Source organism: Mchenga conophoros, linkage group LG14 (assembly GCF_057382185.1).
Source record: "Mchenga conophoros isolate Kocher_MC1m ecotype Shallow Benthic linkage group LG14, M_conophoros_male_GT1.1, whole genome shotgun sequence".
Taxonomy (NCBI): Eukaryota; Metazoa; Chordata; class Actinopteri; order Cichliformes; family Cichlidae; genus Mchenga; species Mchenga conophoros.
The window spans coordinates 15,870,214-15,886,941 of NC_140539.1; the positions used below are offsets into that span (position 1 = coordinate 15,870,214).

The following is a 16,728-nucleotide window of genomic DNA, read 5'->3' on the forward strand; positions in this document are numbered from 1 at the left end:
AAGGCTCCAGCAGTGATCCTTACCTCCATAATAATTTTTGTGTGTTGAATTCCTAATCTTCAAATGAGTGTTTTGCATGTGTACATGTGCAGGTCAGTGGAGTGTCTCATTGCTAGTTCAGAGCTACTGGAGCAGAGAAAAGGATGGAAATGTCTGCAATTTGAAACCTTGTTAGGAATTTATGAAGTGCTAAAATGTTTTCTCCCCAGAGAGGGTCCAAGCCAGCTGCCAGTGCCACTGTAAGCCATTTACTGCAGAGCTTTGCCACCAGGCTGAGGCGACAAGGCATACACACACAAATGCTGTATTTTTGCCTGAAATACAAACAAACTGTCTTTTCACAGAACCTCAGATCGTAGACTTCTGCTGCCTTGGCTTCTTCACTCTGAAATCAAACAGCTGTAGATTTATATGCAGCTAATTGAGCCAACATTGACATTTATTACCCTCCTATCCTCTTGAGAATGCTCCTGCACTAACTACATTTAATGCCATTCTCTTTACAGTGATGCCAGTTTAAACCGAAGCATGAACATAATCACGGCCGTGGACCTTATTTCATAATTGATAGGAGTTTATGTTAATTTAATGTTCCCAAAATCCCAGGGATGGGAATACACTGATGAATCTATAACTGCTGATCATGAGCAATGAATAAGCAACACTTGGAGTCAGAGATTTTTAACAAATACTGATTCAATCTTCTTCATCTTAACTAATTTAAATTGATACTTAAATATCAAGAGCTTAATATCAAGAGCTTATTTATCAACTTATGTTAAGGTGGTGCTTTCAGCAATAATTACTGCAAAATTTAAAAATGAAAGACTGATAAATAAAATCAAAACCACAGATTGTGATGTTCTCCTATTTTTTTTCTTTTCCAGTTTTCAGTGAAGACCTACATTCCAGCTTATACTTTGTCAATGCATCTCTGCAAGAGGTAGTATTTGCCAGCACCACAGGGACCTCTGTGCCCTGTCCTGCTGGGGGTGCGCCGCCTGCCTCGCTGCGATGGTATCTGGCTACCGGCGAGGAGATCTACGATGTCCCCGGCATCCGTCACGTTCACCCCAATGGAACCCTCCAGATCTTTAACTTCCTGCCATCCAGCTTTAGCAAGCTGATCCATGACAACACGTACTACTGCACTGCCGAGAACCCTTCTGGCAAGATTAGGAGTCAGGATGTCCACATCAAAGCCGGTGAGTCTCCAGATAAGGGTTTGAAGGACTTGTTGTTATTGTGATGATGGGGGAACTTGCATGAGTATGAATTTAACAGACTGAGTGTACAACACTTGTAGTACTGATAGTGTGTTATTTTTTTGTAGTTTAGTGGTTAAGTCCAGCAAAGGTCCAAAATCTTACAATAATGCTGCTTAAAGGCTTAGAGCAACTAATGATTGATCTGTAGGTATAGATCAGACAGTTGCCAGGCAGAACCCTTGATGGTCCAATCCCAAGTTGTTCTCAGGACATGCAAGGTCACTTCTCTCTTTGGGAAGAAACCTAAGGTAGCGCTTTAGATTAGGAGAAACTGGCCTGATAATGTTGGACTTCAATGCACAGCTTTTGGAACTAGTCTACTGGAAAAGGCTGGACTTTAGTGCAATCTGCTATTGCCCTCAGTGATTGGACAGGGCAGTGTCGGACAGAGGTGGGCATACTTGTATCATCGAAGCGTGCTTGAAAACTGGGGTTCTCCCTAGTGTCAAAAAAAGAGATCCTGACTGTAAAGCACAAAATAACAGCTCTGAGTTTCTGGTAGTTTCTTGGAGTCCCTGAGTAGGGTGATGGAAGTGGCCCAAGTTGGAGACACCATTGTCCTACTGGGGGACTTCAGTGCTCATCTGGGCAATGACAGTTAATCTGAATGATCTGAATCCAAGCACTGTTCTGGCATTGGAATATTTGTCCATAAATAACACCACGTTCACGCATAAGAATGTTAACCAGGACACCCTAGGGCATAGGTCAATGATCAGTTTTGTAACTGTATCAGTAGATCAGGTGAGTGGAGGATGCCAATTAGCCCAGCCATGCCTAAATGTATACTGAGGAGGTGCGTCCCACCTCTAGTAGAACTTCAGCAGCATTCTGACGGAGGCTGGGGGTCTGAATAGCCCATGTTATGCACCTCCGTTGATCTGTTCCTACATAGCTACAAGGAGTTGTGTAAGGTGGTTGATACCTGCTGTGGACTGTGTTCTCTGAAACACAGATAAGATTAGAAGTTCATGCTATAACATGCACCAGTTTTGTAGTTAAATTTTTTTTAGGTGAAACTTGTGTCTCTACTTTAAGCTACACTTTCCACTACCATGGAAAGTGTCCCTTTCTTTGCAATTTTATACCATAGATCTGAACTCTGATGCTTTCTTTGATGGCAGACCCAGTTTGCTTCACCCTAGATGTCTTTAAAAAAATGCACAATAATGTCATTATTTTGCCCTGTAAATGAGACGTGCCTTTTAATTCTGTTTTTTAATTGTTCAATAGTATCACGGGAACCCTACACAGTCAGAGTGGCTGACCAGAAGGCTATGAGAGGGAGTGTAGCCGTGTTCAAGTGCATTATTCCTGCTTCTGTGGAGGCCTACGTCACTGTCGTATCATGGGAGAAAGACACCGTGTCGCTCAGCTCAGGTAGGAGAAAAACTTCAAATATAGAGCTTTTAGCACTCAAAGCCTCCATGTTCACAACATGGTAATAACTGAACTTAATGTGTATATCTGAAGGTAAAAAGCAAACATTGATGCTAAAATGACCGACCACATTTGTAACTTTGTGCAAGGTATGTACTAAAAAAGACTTTTAGTGGCCATGCCGGTAATTTCTGAGAGTTGTGTCCTTTTTTTTTTTTTTTGCTGTTTATGCCCAGTTGCCTTCCACTTTGCTCTGTGCTCTTTGGACGCTGTGTTCTGTTTAGCTGTGAGTCATCTTCTTACCTGTTTACTGGCTGAGTCTGCCATTACTGGGGCTCTGCAGCTCTATACAGCTATGTCCTCTCACTAGCCAGAGGATGTTGATAACTGTCACATTGAATCACTGGGCTTCTCTTTCTTGTACACACTCCACCTCAGCCAACGCCATTTTGAGTCCAGCAAGGGGTAAAGTGGGACAGTTTACATAGCATTACATACCAATGACCTAGTTTACCCTCCTTATTTGAATCCAGTGGCACAGCGGGATAGCGCAACACACCAGAACGTTCTGTAGCTTGAATTTTTACTCAGGTTAAATGGGATGCTTATCTCTTTGATTGCTCCATGTACTGCCCGCTGGCTGATTTTGCTTCATACTGTGGCGTTCAGGGACCTGTAAGTGAGCACTTGATGTCATTTGACTGAAGGCAGAATCTGGGACGGTGTTTTGGTGGCATTTTAAATGTGTGTGCTCAAGCATGAAGATGTGTCTTCTGATCCATGCCAGCGACTTATTTACTCGAGGTTACTCGAGTTACTCGCTGCAAGCTGCTGGTTGAAGACATTGCCTAATGTCACGGAGAGCGAGCAAATATGCAGCATGCAGATATGATTAGGTTCCGCAAATGAAATGAATCATGTAGACAAGACCCAGAGATGATGTTTATCTTAAGTGTGACTGAAAAAACAAAAGCGTCCATGCAAATGAAATACTTTTACGTGTGTTCTCTAGATCAAAAACAAAAGTTTGTTGTCCTGAATTAGAAAATACATGAAGAACGCCTCTCCGTGTATAGACCAGGAGTAGTATTTGTGCCATTTCTGCAAATTAAAATGCAATGTCTGCCAATTATTTTTTCCAAATCAGCTCTGATACAGTCCACAGTGATGTCTGTGCTTTTTACCGCAGGCCAGACGGCCTATAGAATATGCAGTGAAGTTTTGATGGATTATATTGTACACTTGGTGTTCTTTTGAGTTCTTTCACGAGTGTTCAAAAGAACAACGATATCGGATTGTCTGTGTTTACTCCAATAAGTATTGCAGCAGGCGAGTGCTGTCAAAAGCATGAGCACACGGTCAAAATCACTGCTGCTCGGTGATAAATATTTGATGGTAGATTCTGATGCATGAGCGGATTCACCGCGCACTGTTATGGAGAGGGTATGTTTACTCTAGGAGGGTTAGGAGGTGTGTGTGTGTGTTGTGTGCTCGTGTTTGTGCGTGAGCAAAGAACAAGAGAGTGAGTGAGAGACACCATAAGGATACCAACCGGGCTTGACAATGGCAGGGGGATGCAGTCTGGCCCAGCCTAGTTTTCCGACTTTTTTTTTTCCACAGCCCTTTCCTTTCTTTTATTCAGTTTTACATAAAAGACGATTTAGTCTCGGAGGACACAAAATAAAGCTATCCCACCGCCTCACTGAATTATTAATCTCAGGTTTTTGTTGGGAGCGGTAACATCAAGTGCACTTCTCTACCTTTGCACGGTGCATCAGAATTAGAAGAAAGACACATCTTTTATAAGATATTTCTCTGAATAGAGGCTGAAATAATCAAAATGGTTAAAACATTGTGGCAGATCATGGTGATAAAGACCTGCGGCTCTGAAACATCTAAGCTGATACCAACAATGTACTCGCTGCTTAAATGTTCAGGTGTGAGGTTTTGCCTTTTGAGATCTCTAAGTCGCAGAGAGGAAACTGGCTCAAATCGCAGCTGCTGACATCTGTGGAATATCCAGTGATTCACATTAGGGTCAAAAATAGATGCATAATTACAGACTAGAGCTTGTCTTAATTAATCAGCTGTGATTGAAAAGTTAATTACAATATGAATTACCTTTCAGAACGAGGACTGCTTAGTAGTCATTTGAAGCGGCCTGTTTTCAATGTGAATGAGCATGATGCAAGCTCACCGGGTCCTAATGTTGCCACTAACATACCATTAACCCGTCATGAATTTTAAAATGGATCTCGCAGCACGAGCTTTCAAATGGCCGGCTCCGATCGCCTCCTCGCCGCTTTTGATAAACAATTGACAGAGCTAATACAGAGATGAAAGGGGTAAAAAAATATGAAAGGAAGGAAGGTAGAGTAGGGAGGGGAGGAGTTGAGCTGTGTCCTACTGTGGTCCTGCCAGGATTTTATATGATGGACCTTTATTTGAATGCACGTGTGCGCTCCTGTTGTCTTACTACCTGTGTGCACACATTTATGTAAATGCAGAGCTTTTCTTTTTTTTTTTTTACACACCCCAGTGTGTTTGCATGTCAAGTGCCTGTGCTTTTTGAAAAGGGATAGTGTGTGTCTCTGTGTTTTCTATCTACCTGCCTTTTGTCTCCTATCATTCATGATATGAGGCAGCTTAATGAGCTGGGCGGCCTTGGTTTCAGACAAGAGCTTCTGCAAAACCAGTGCTTAAACGCTGAATGAGCTGCAGAGAACATGTTGTCTCAGAGACCTTGTGCTCATCTCTAGGATGTTCATAGTTACCTATGTTGTGCAATTTGAGCACAAATTCGCCCTGTGCTTGCATCGTCAGTCGTGAGCTGAAATCTGTCAAGTCGTAGATTAGTTCCTCTTGTGCCTACTGTGTACAGACCAACTTCTTATTGACTTTTCTTGCGCACTATAGATGAAGAGGGAACATTAGCCCAAAGTTATCATGCTGTTGGTAAGAAAGGATGCACACAAGATAGCTCTCAGGGTTTAACTTTTGTTTTGCAAGTAGAGGCATCAAACTTTGAAACTGAAAGAGCAGAATTTTCGGCGTAGTGCCTAGATGTGAGTGTTTAGATTATGTAATTGGATCCTTTCTTTAGGTTAATAAATTATAATTTGACTTGTATTTCTCAATAATGTCAGATTGCTGCCTATCTTGGTCTAGGATGTTGTCCCAAAAAGCATCAGAATCTTTCTTTTTAAAGATTGTGCCAAATCAAGTTTAATCTATAGCACATTAAAAAAACAGCTGTTGGTGAAAGTGCTATGCATCTAAAATAAAAATAACATGAAAATACAGGACAAAATGACAAAATGAGTTTAAGAAGGGAAATGTTTGATCAAGCACTTGGCAACAGTGGGAAGAAAAACTCTCTTTTAACAGGATGAAACTTCTGGAAGAACTAGGCTCAGCTGTCACTGACCACTGACAACACTTATCAACCATCTCATCATTTGTAATAGTTAGCCTCATATCGTTGTCTTTTAAATTGCTGGGGATTTGTAGCTTTGGTTTCTAACTATTAAAATCAAAATGAATGATATGATTCATTTGACAAGACCTATCAGGCCCAGTGCTGTAATGTACTTAGGCTAAGAGAAACTAAACCTGTACACCTATCACAAACTAATCCGGGAGGAAACCTGACACAGCCTATGATAATGACGTGTAAGCCAGACCGATGACCTGCAGAAACTCCCTGGGGGACAGCTGGTAAAGAGGGGAAAGGTGAGGAGGGGTCAGGTAGGATGGGGAGAGGACAGGAAAAGAAGAAGGAGGCCATATCTCCCTGTCACAAGGAGATACGGCCTCCTTCAGGGAAAGAAAACGCATGCCTCTCGTCTTTTCGGGCAGGAGATTAGGTTAGAGATGAAAGACAGGAAGCTTTATTTTGCAATACAGTAAGACACAGGCTTAGAGTGCGAAGGAAGGAAGAGACTCCACAGGTCCTGCCTACTTCCAGGGTGTGCTGCCATCTTGGCTGTCCACCCTCTTAATTTCACACAACATTGCATAACTTTTCTTCTCCGATGTTTGAATAAAATTTGGACAGTGCATACATTCTATAAGAGTACAGCACTTGTCTGTCGTCTAGATTTGGCCAAATCTTTATATAAATATATTTTTACTATTCAGTAATATTTTTTTTAACCAAAAACATGTCCTCATACTTCATTTATTAACAAATATCACATTTTTTGTTTGTTTTGATTTTGTTCGCAAATTATATTGTGATAAACTAAATATTTCTAATATTTATTAACTGTTTATTAATTGCAAAATAGAACTACAAACATATCCTGTATCACTGGATCATACCGCGCACGTTTTAAAGAGAGAGAGTTTTTTTGGTTTGTATACACTATATATAATATATTGTAATATAGTGTTTATCCATAATGATAAAATCAGATGTTGACATTTTTTATGTTTATGTTTGACTGAGGAAAATACTTCTCTTCTCTTCCATCCTCCTCCGCCGGCCTTGACTGTCGGACTTTTTTCTTTTCCTCTCATTTCGTTGCATAACCTGCTTGGCACAGTGCCCCAGTCAATTTCCTCCTGCATGGAAAATGCTATTTTTTTTATTTGCTTTATGCAAATAACTCCATCCAATACTCAGAGCATCGGCGAAGGGGACAAAAAAAAAAATCTGGCTACATTTTTCAGTCACATGCGTGTTGGCTTCTTGCATTCTGCTCACTCGTCTCTCTTCCTTGTGAGTGCTTATAGGGGCTAATTAAACAGTTTGCTTCCTAATAGAATCACAGCCTTAACCAGCCAGCGGCCCAGTCGCGGGAATGTAAAGGATGTCTTCAAAGGGGCTACTGTAGGTGTTTGGTTTACGTGATCACTGTTGCAGGATTTTTATCATGCCAGTGATGTGCCACCGTCTCCATTTTTCACTGAGATTGACAGTGAGGGCACTGAGAAGGCAGGCAGAGATGGGGCTGTAAATTCAACACGCCCAAAGTCAGGCCAACCTTGAAAGGAGGGCACAGTGCTAGGAATGAGCTTGCGAGGGAATAAGATGCAATGAAATGTCGAGAAGGAGAGGACAGATTAGAAGAAAGGAAGTGAGGGGAGAGTTGAGGAAACAAAAGAGTGAGAAGGAAGGGCTAGAGAGACGTGTGGGTGAGGCTTTTTCTTTGGTAAACAAGAGACTGCATCACATTCGCCACATGATCTCGTCCCTCTGTCTTCCTCTTTAAAGCTTTCTTCACTCGTTCTCACTTTCAGTCTCTTTCAAATTTCTGTTTCTTCCTCCCCACACGAGCAGGGTTTGTTGATCTTGTTGTTGGGGGGCTTGAAAATGGGTCAAGCACAAGAGTGCGATGACTGGAATTCAGAGAAAGCTCAAGATATTATTATGAGCATGTGCGCATATCAGCACATATATGTGCCTGTGTGTATGTGTGTGTTTGCACCAAACTCCACCCATTCTGCAGTGAAACCCTATGAAAACAACACCGCCTATCATTTTGCTCCCCCCCTCCTCCCACACAGATCAGCAGTTAGTGAAATGCTGACCCTTGTCTTTCACTGCACCCCTTTTCCCAGTCCCCACACACACACACACACACACACACACACACACACGCACACACACACACACGCGCTTGTTTTCATATCTTAGTGAAGACATCTAATTGACATAATGCTTTCCCTAGCCGCTTACCCTAACCATTAAAAATGGTTATGGTTCTCAGCCTAAACCTAATGATAACCTAATTGTAACCCTGACACTAAAACCACATTTTGAGCCTTAAAAATGCCTTTAAACTTGTGGGGACGGGCATTTGTCCCCATAAGTGACTGTTGGTCCCCACAAGTATAGTGCCAAGCCAATTTTCTGTCCTCAACAAGGACGTCTAAACATGTACACACACACACACACACACACACACACACACACACACACACACACACACACACACACACTGACTCTAAAGGAGATGGGGTGCTTTTTGTGATGTTGTCACATAAGGAGTGTTTTGGGTTGGTGGGCTAAGGCCACTCTCTCGTAATAAAAAAAGCAAAAAGCAAAATCAATAGTTGTGCGCATTAATCACTCTGCTGCCACAGAGAATTATGGGAACGTGAGCTGAAGGATGCATTTTGTGCATTTGCGACTTATGAGTGCTGCGTGAAGGGGAGTTTGGGGAATTGGAACAGGACGAGACAAGACCCTTTTAGCAAGAAGTGAGGTTAGCGCGGAGATGTTTTCTTGTGTACACGCATTGTGCGCGCAGTCATCTCACTGTTGCCTTGTCTTAGCTCGCTGTTGGGTGGCATTCACACCGTGTTATTTTGAAAGCTTTGATGTTTGAGGCTTTAAAATAGCTGGGATCACATTTTCATCTTGAAGGTTCTTTAATAAGCAGCGGTTTTTGGATGGTTCAGGAACATTTTTACGCTTTGTACATTATTATTTGGATTCAGATCTTCCTTCAGCACAGAGGAGAGATAAAGAAAACCTCGCTCCCCTCTGACTTTCTCTTTGAGCTTCCACTGTTTGAAGTCTCCATCTTAGTTGTGGTGAGGGCTTGAGGACGTGATACATATTTGATAAGGATCGATAGAAGGGTTACTGAGACTGAGATGGAGGGAAATCAATCTTGGACTGGGCTTCCCAAAAGCATCTTAAACCTAAGGTGATCTTTGAAGAATCCAGCTCTGGAGCTGATGCACAGACTCGTACATTCTCACAGAAACACAATGCAATTTTTAAAAAAAGTTCCTTTCATGTCCTCTCTTTTCCTTTTTCTTTTTTTTTAGTTCATCTGTTGAACAACTGTTTCACTGATGTTCATGTTTTATATTAAACCGTCTACTGACATAATCGCTATGCACATAAAACAATAAAGCAATCTGTTTAGTGATGGGGGACTGAACAGCAGGCAGCGTTCTGGCACGGTGGCTGTGATTCCCAGCTGATACTCCATACGGATAGACAAAATCAACAACTGTTGAGGCGGGCATTCTTCCATCAGTGTTTACTAATAAACAGTAGCAATATGGCAGCCATTAGGCTGTTTAGGCTGAGAATGATTAGGGTGGTGATGGCTAGGCGCAATGGGAGACTGAACATGCTCTCATCTTTAATAGGCAATTTGGCTATGGGGGATGCCGCTTTGTTTTTGACTTGGCCTGAAGACAGAAGCTTAGATAAGCGCTGATTTGGAAGAGTGTGCTGCGAGTGCAGTGATCTCATTTTAGGAAATTTGTGTTACGGAGGCCAGTGCGATCTGCTGAAAGAAAGTGTAGACTATCGAGATGACATGCAATTTGAAGTTACTGTTGATCTTATACGCATTGTCTTATTACCTTAACAAATAAGACAGAAATAGAAAGATGTAAATAATTTAGCTTTTTTTCCAGAGAAAAGTTAGAAATTTAAGTTTTGTGGTTGAAAGAAGCTCATCTAGAGGAAAAGGTCCATCCTGCCTGAGCTTTTGGATTACTGTAGAGCAACGCTCGGCTGAAAATGGACTGGATCCGGGCCAGAACTAGCCTGGCGTCGGGCCAAAACACAGATTAGTAATAAGCATGGTGTGAGCTAATTACAGCCGGAACAAGCAATTAATTTCTGTTTATAAACTCTCCTGTATGTGGGCTGCTGAATGAAATGGCTGCGTAGGTGCAAGCACCCTGTGCTCATGCATGTGTCTGCATGTGTCATGCATGACAGGTGGTGGGGTTCACGGAGGAATGTGTCCATATGTTCCCAGCTCAAGCACTGGGATAAATTGAGACAAACTGGTGTGCTCAGTCACATCCCATAATGCAGCAGTGTCTGATCCCATCTTAAGTGACTGATTAGAGTAAAAAAGGCACTTAATAACTCAAATTACTCTGCTGACCTAATAGGGATTTTTCACTCCATTTTTTTCTCTCTCTCTCATCTTCCATCCAATCAAGGATTAATACTTGCTCTTATTCTTCTCCCAGGGTGGTAAATCTGTAAAAATACAGTAAATCACATTGAGCCTCTTTAAACTTTCACACAGTGCCTGGGAGCCCGTGGGCCCCATGCTGGGCATCTGTAACACTGATTAGACATGATCATGGTTTCAGAACACCTGCAGTGGACACCAATCAGAGAGTCAGAGAGAGGGATCTAATTTTACAACCAAACACTGTGTGGATGTATAAGTTCGTCTTAACATCCAGCTATAGCTTGTGAAAACACTACTGCATCTTCCCGAGTTACGAAGCTCTTGGAGCTCTCCGTGTTATCTCAGCTCAGGTTTAGTTGCTACAAATGTTACCGGACAGCCTCTGTAAAATGCTTGGGACTTGAAAGACACGTGCTCTGACCAGGCAGGATTGCCATTGAGTTGCATTATGGAAAATAAGAATCAGTGTCTGGGAGGCAGAATTTCCCTCTCGGGTCGATCAAATTTGACTAGACTTTGTTTCTTTTTCTTTTCTTTGCTGTGTCTCCTCAAGCGTTGACCTGTTCACGTTCATCTGGGCTAGCGTTAGGATGCATTTTTGCCACGCGCTAAACAAACATAGTTTTAGAAACTATTACATGTTGTTGCATGCATTTTAGCCCCAGACTTTTTCTGTTATAGGATTTCCATTTTCCCCAATACAGGTGAAGATGTGAAACTAATCCTACCCCAAACCCTTAATACAGTGACCTGGTGAAGCCTGCTAATATCATCAGAATATTATAAAAGCGCAAACTTTAAACTCTTTTGCCAAATAATAAAAGAAAATGAACCGGATTGAGCTGATTGGTGGCTTGAACATTAATCAGTGTTTGGGACTAGTGCAACAAATATACTATAGTAATTTTTATCACTGTTAGTCGCTGTACTGTTCTTTTTTTAATGTTCTTTTTGGTGCCAAGCAGCTATAACTGGTCACTTTTCTTCTGATACAGCTTTGTTTTAGCCATTCCCCGAACACCTGAGATGTCCAATTACTGCACAGTTTTAGCGTATCGTGCAAGTTTGAGTTGACTTCACCGGTGACAAATGGACAAATCGCTCTCCAGATTGAATCCATCACAAGTAAATGACCAGCTGACTTCACAGCAAGGTGACCCTCCATCTTTTCCTTGATGTATGAGGCATCAAGCATCATTATTTTTCTTCAAGGCTCGTTTTCTTTCCTCTTGCCTCTTCTTTGGCATGAGCCTTGAGAACAACACTTAGACACACACAGACAATCACACACTCGGTATACTCGTGGCCCGTCTTTGACCTCACCTTGTCATTGTGCAGCCAGTGACTAAGATCCAAACACCCAAACTCCCGGTGGACTGCTGCTAAGTGGCTGTGGTGAAAACAGCGGGTCTGCTATGTCCTCACTGTGTGCTAGCTGTGTGTCTGTGTGCAATTAAAAGCAGACAAAAACATTTATAATTAAGCTTCCTGTGATATTACCGCACTGAATTAATGATTTCGAGATATGTGGGGGACTTCTTGTACAAGAGGTTCTTAAACCTGAGAGGACGCGTCGTACTGAAGCATTAATGGCGCTGTGCGTGTACGTGGCCAGTCAAACTGTCATTTGCAGCAGTGACGTCACGAGGTGACAACCACGGGCAGAGTGGCCTTTTGACAGACGCAGCCTGTAATCTGCACATCAGCGTAGGAGTTGAGCCAGCCTATCACAGCCGAGCGCCCATCGCCGCACACGCTTATCACCTGCGTACAGCTGCTGTTGCCCCTTTGAGGGAGCGAGTGAAGAGGATGGAGAGAAAGGAAAGAAAGCACAAGAATGAGCGCCTGAGACAGAGGCTGATTTGTGTTGTGTCGCAGCACATTCTCGCCTGCATCTTTCTTTCATACAGTTTCTAAGGTGTGCGTTTGAAGAAGCATTTTTCTGGATCCTATAATCCACATTTTTTCCCTCCCATTTAAGGGTCGAATGGAAGGAAAGTCTTTGTGTTTGTTCTGATTAGTGCTGCATCAGCCCAGCAATAGTTAAAAATGTGATTCAGAGTGGAAGCATGCTTTGTAGCCCTTGCGAAATGAGAAAGGAAAGAGAGAGAGGAGAGATAAGCTCAATCTGAATTGATTTTCGTGTTACTTTCTGCTGTACTTGAGTTTCCATAGCAACGTGGTCAGGTTCCCTCGGCCTCCTAGGGCAAGTGTAATTGTTGTCTATTTCTTCCAGCAAACTTTCCTTTGCTTTCCTTTCCTTTGTCTTTTGTCTCTGAAAAATGGAAACATACTGTAGATAAAATGGTTCTTGGGTTTCTTTTTTGCAGCTGGCTGAGACAGAATATTTGTATTAATAGTAGCACAGTACCGCCATCCAGCCAAAAAAATTCCATGTTCTCTGAAAGGGAGCTTTGGAAATTGCTTAACAATGTAACACTTAAGTTTATCCAACTACTCTGACTGAAATCTCATATATATTGAGAGGCAGTAGCTATGTTTCCCCATATAAGGCCAGTGCATAAATTATTATAATGCCCCTAAGACCAAAGTCCCAAACACCGGTCTATTCAAATATTGTTTTTATCCATCCAACTGTCTAAAACTCAAAGATGTGCACTTTACTTTAAGGTTTAATTTAAGAAGCAATAAAGAATCTGCACAACCGAGAAAGTCTAAGTGTCAAGATCGTTTGCAGTCGCTTGTCATGCGTTTTGATAAATGATGCATCGGTTATCAAAACAGATGAATTTCTCTTAATTCACGGTTAATGAATTTCAGCTTTAAATGGGTTCAAAAGGTAAGTGTTTTATTATTTCCTTTGCTTTATGATTTATTGCTGTATCTATAAGGCTTGTCAGTGATTTACAGCTCTTTGCTCCTGTTGTCCCCTGACTGATTACCATAATATAAGAGCTTTATTTTCAAAAGAAGCTCAGATATAATCAGTGAAAATGGCCGTGACTGAACCTTTGCAGAGTTTAGATTAAAAGAACAAAATGTGTTCACGCACAAATTTTGAAGACGGAGACAGACAAAGGAAGCGAGGAGGAAAAGGAAAAAAAAGAGTAGCAAAATCCTAAACTGAGTTTGCTGCACATCATCTGATAGATGCATCTTTAAAAAATAAATTAGATATCAGAGCTCTCTGTGAGAGTCCAGTGATACACTGCTGTGCACATAACGAGGCCTTCACAGCTGTTTGGAGTCTAATGGCTCAAAGAGGCCTTGCCTCCTCAGCAAGAAGATATGGAATGCATCTCGGGGCATTTGATTGCTGCTGATCGAGAAACATTTACATTATGGCTTTTAGGACATTATCGAAGAAAAATGGTCCAAAAGCTGATGGAGCTGAGGTCAGCACTCTGACTGTATTTACAGTATATTAGAAAGTGCCTGAGGGAGGCACAAAAAGTCTGGATGTCTCCGCAAAACATGCTCAGCGATATCTAGGTTAAAAAAGGTGTATATTGTTGATTGAGTTAATTTAGCACACAATAACATTAATGTTTCACTTATTGTGTTCTGCTTTGGGTGGGGATGACAGCTAGCTGCTTAAAATGTACAATGCCTTATTTCGAGTAAGCCTCTGCATCTGTGATGGCCTTGGACCTGCCCCAATCTGCTCTGTGTTTTCTTCCTCCAGATCGATGCTAATTAATACACATTTCCCCCAGGGACGGTGGGGAGGCCATGCAGACAATCAGAAATTGCCGTCATAGGCTAGAGTTGAGCCGAGAGCTTTATGGGGAAATAAACCTTCCAAATATTTGCATACAGCAAATAGCTGGAGCCTCGTGTCGTATGTTTCCAACAGCGCTGCTGCTACGAGGCATCAGTCATGAGCTGGGGCTCAGTCTGAGAAGCTAAGTGGACAATCAGTGTTTATCCAGTGGCATATGTTAATTGGCTTGTTAGGCGGAGGCAGCGCCTTGTCTAATCATGTGCTTTAATGCAAATCCAGTTCGCGCAAAGTTCAGCCTTCTATTGTTTTAGCAGCCATATTCCATTAAATCCAAAGGTGTGCACGCCTGTGGTTTACGGTACAGCCAGCCGTACAATACAAAATGGCTGTGCCTATACGCGAACAGCCTTCTGGTTCAATGCTCGTTTTGTTTACTTTCCCGTTCCTGCTCTTCTCTCCTCCCTCCATCTCCCTCTGTTAAAACAAGTGGAAAAAAATGAAAAAGGGGAGACATGTTTTTGTGCATGCCTGGCGGACAGATAGGCGCTGCATAACTAGCAGTTTCCTCTGAAGTAGAGAGAAATCTATTTGCTTGTAGAAGCTGCTTGCATAATCCTTTAGTTACACTTGCCAGCTGTGAGCAAAGATATGGCGCTGTGGGATTTGGCATGAATATCATTGGGAGGACAAAGAAATGAAACTGATAAGTGTTTGTGCATAGGGTCCTTTGCATAATCCAGGATAACCCACAATCTGAGTTTCCCAAATAGATGTAGCGAGAAACCATTAATGAGAGCATATTGTTTGAAAAGAGAGCACATTTAAAGATAATGTGCACATTTCAAAAACTCTGAAATCAGAGATTAGGTTTAATTTGCTTTTGATTATTGGAAATTTTCTTAAACCAATACATTTTGAATATTCTACTCAAGAAAAAAAAATTTAAATAAAAGAAGGAAGGTGTTGTCAAAGCCATAATCTGTGAGCCACGTATACAGTGCAGTCTGGTCTTTTTCTGGGTAACACCCTCATGAACACATTGTGGCCAAGCTAAAACACCTCGTCTCCCTTTTTCTCTCTTTGCTCCATATCCTTGTTTCCTTCTGTCTCGGTCAACAGTGTGCACTGCAATAAAGAAAAAACACATCACTCAACAGCTTTCAATACATCTGCCCAACCTCTTAGGGTATTTGTTTGCTCAGACTCCGCTGCCCCGGCACCTGCATTTTATACTTCTCTCTGCGTTATCGGACTCTAATAGACAGCTGCTGAAAGCTGGTGTGAAATATCTGTATGCTACAGTGTGCAGACCCTGATTCGCAGAGGCCTGTAATATCTAAATAATGGGATGAAACACTCTCGGGTATGAAATGTTTACATATTTTTCCCCTTTACTGGCATAATTTGTGAAAATCACTTGATGTACCGCCTAAAATTTAGAGCCACCATATCTGTAGCGGCTCAATCTGACGATGAATAAGCAACAAGTAACAGGATGTAAATAATATTTTGCCTCCAAGTTAATAATTGCTCAATTTAACAGGGAGAGTCCTTTGGTGCAATATGGTGTAGCTTTGTTTCTTCACAGCATCAGCACTGTAGACGCCTAAAATGAATCAAAAATGATCACTAATGTGCTTTAAGCCGTCTCTAAACCACAGCGCAGCTTACAGTTATAAAGATGAAACTGGTTTAGCTTTTTTCATGATATCTGTTGATTTCAAAAAATGTATTATTGTCAAATTAGTTAATAACGTTAGCAGCATTTGTCTTACTGCATACAATAAAGTGTACATTTAAATAGAAAGAATCCACCTATGAAGATGGCCTCAGTTTTCACAGTTTCTGCAACATGGCTCCCACTGTTTTGTCTTCGCTGTGTGTTTATAGTCTGTCTCTCATTCCCATGTAACATTAACATTTCATTATCCAGAGGAAACAATAGAAATATACAAAAGGAAAAAATAATGGAAGTCTCCGCATCCAGAAAGGTTAAAATATTGATGGGGTTGCAGGTAAATGACTCAAAATCTGAGCGAGAGGATGAAAATGTGGGCTATAAGGAGAGCGAGCAAGGCGAAGAGGGGAAGACATCACTTGTAAAGCTGGGCTCTGAGGGGGCTTGGGCGCATAATCAATGAAGTGAAGTGTGTGTGTGTTGTATCTGTGGCGTCAAGTCGGCTTCACAGAAGCCAATCCTATTTTTACAGGGTAGACAGGTCTGTTGCTATGCTCTTTGAGAAGGTCTCCCGCAGCTTGGAAAAAGACACAGAACATCCACTCAGGGTTTGTATCACACCTCCAGAGTGGACAGAAGAAAAATGGGCAGTCAGAGCGAGGGGGGCTCCCTCCGCTAGGTGACAAATTCAATTGATTATTGATGATTTGATCCATTATACACTCAAAGGAACGTGTTGACACCAGCAGAAATAGACTCTGTACTTATTCATTTCTTTTTAGGGAGAGGTGTGAATGCAGGGAAGACACATGC

General features: G+C 41.8%; 1 protein-coding gene across 2 annotated transcripts in view; it reads left to right on the forward strand.

Moving 5' to 3' along the window:
• The window catches only part of dscamb (Down syndrome cell adhesion molecule b), a 132,166-nt gene that overhangs the window by 18,607 nt on the left and 96,831 nt on the right, over positions 1–16,728 (forward strand). For both annotated transcript variants that reach the window (XM_085245510.1, XM_085245511.1), the window contains exons 2-3: positions 888–1,205; positions 2,502–2,648. In XM_085245510.1, coding sequence (XP_085101636.1) covers positions 888–1,205; positions 2,502–2,648 — 465 coding nt within the window. The remainder of the gene's footprint in view (positions 1–887; positions 1,206–2,501; positions 2,649–16,728) is intronic.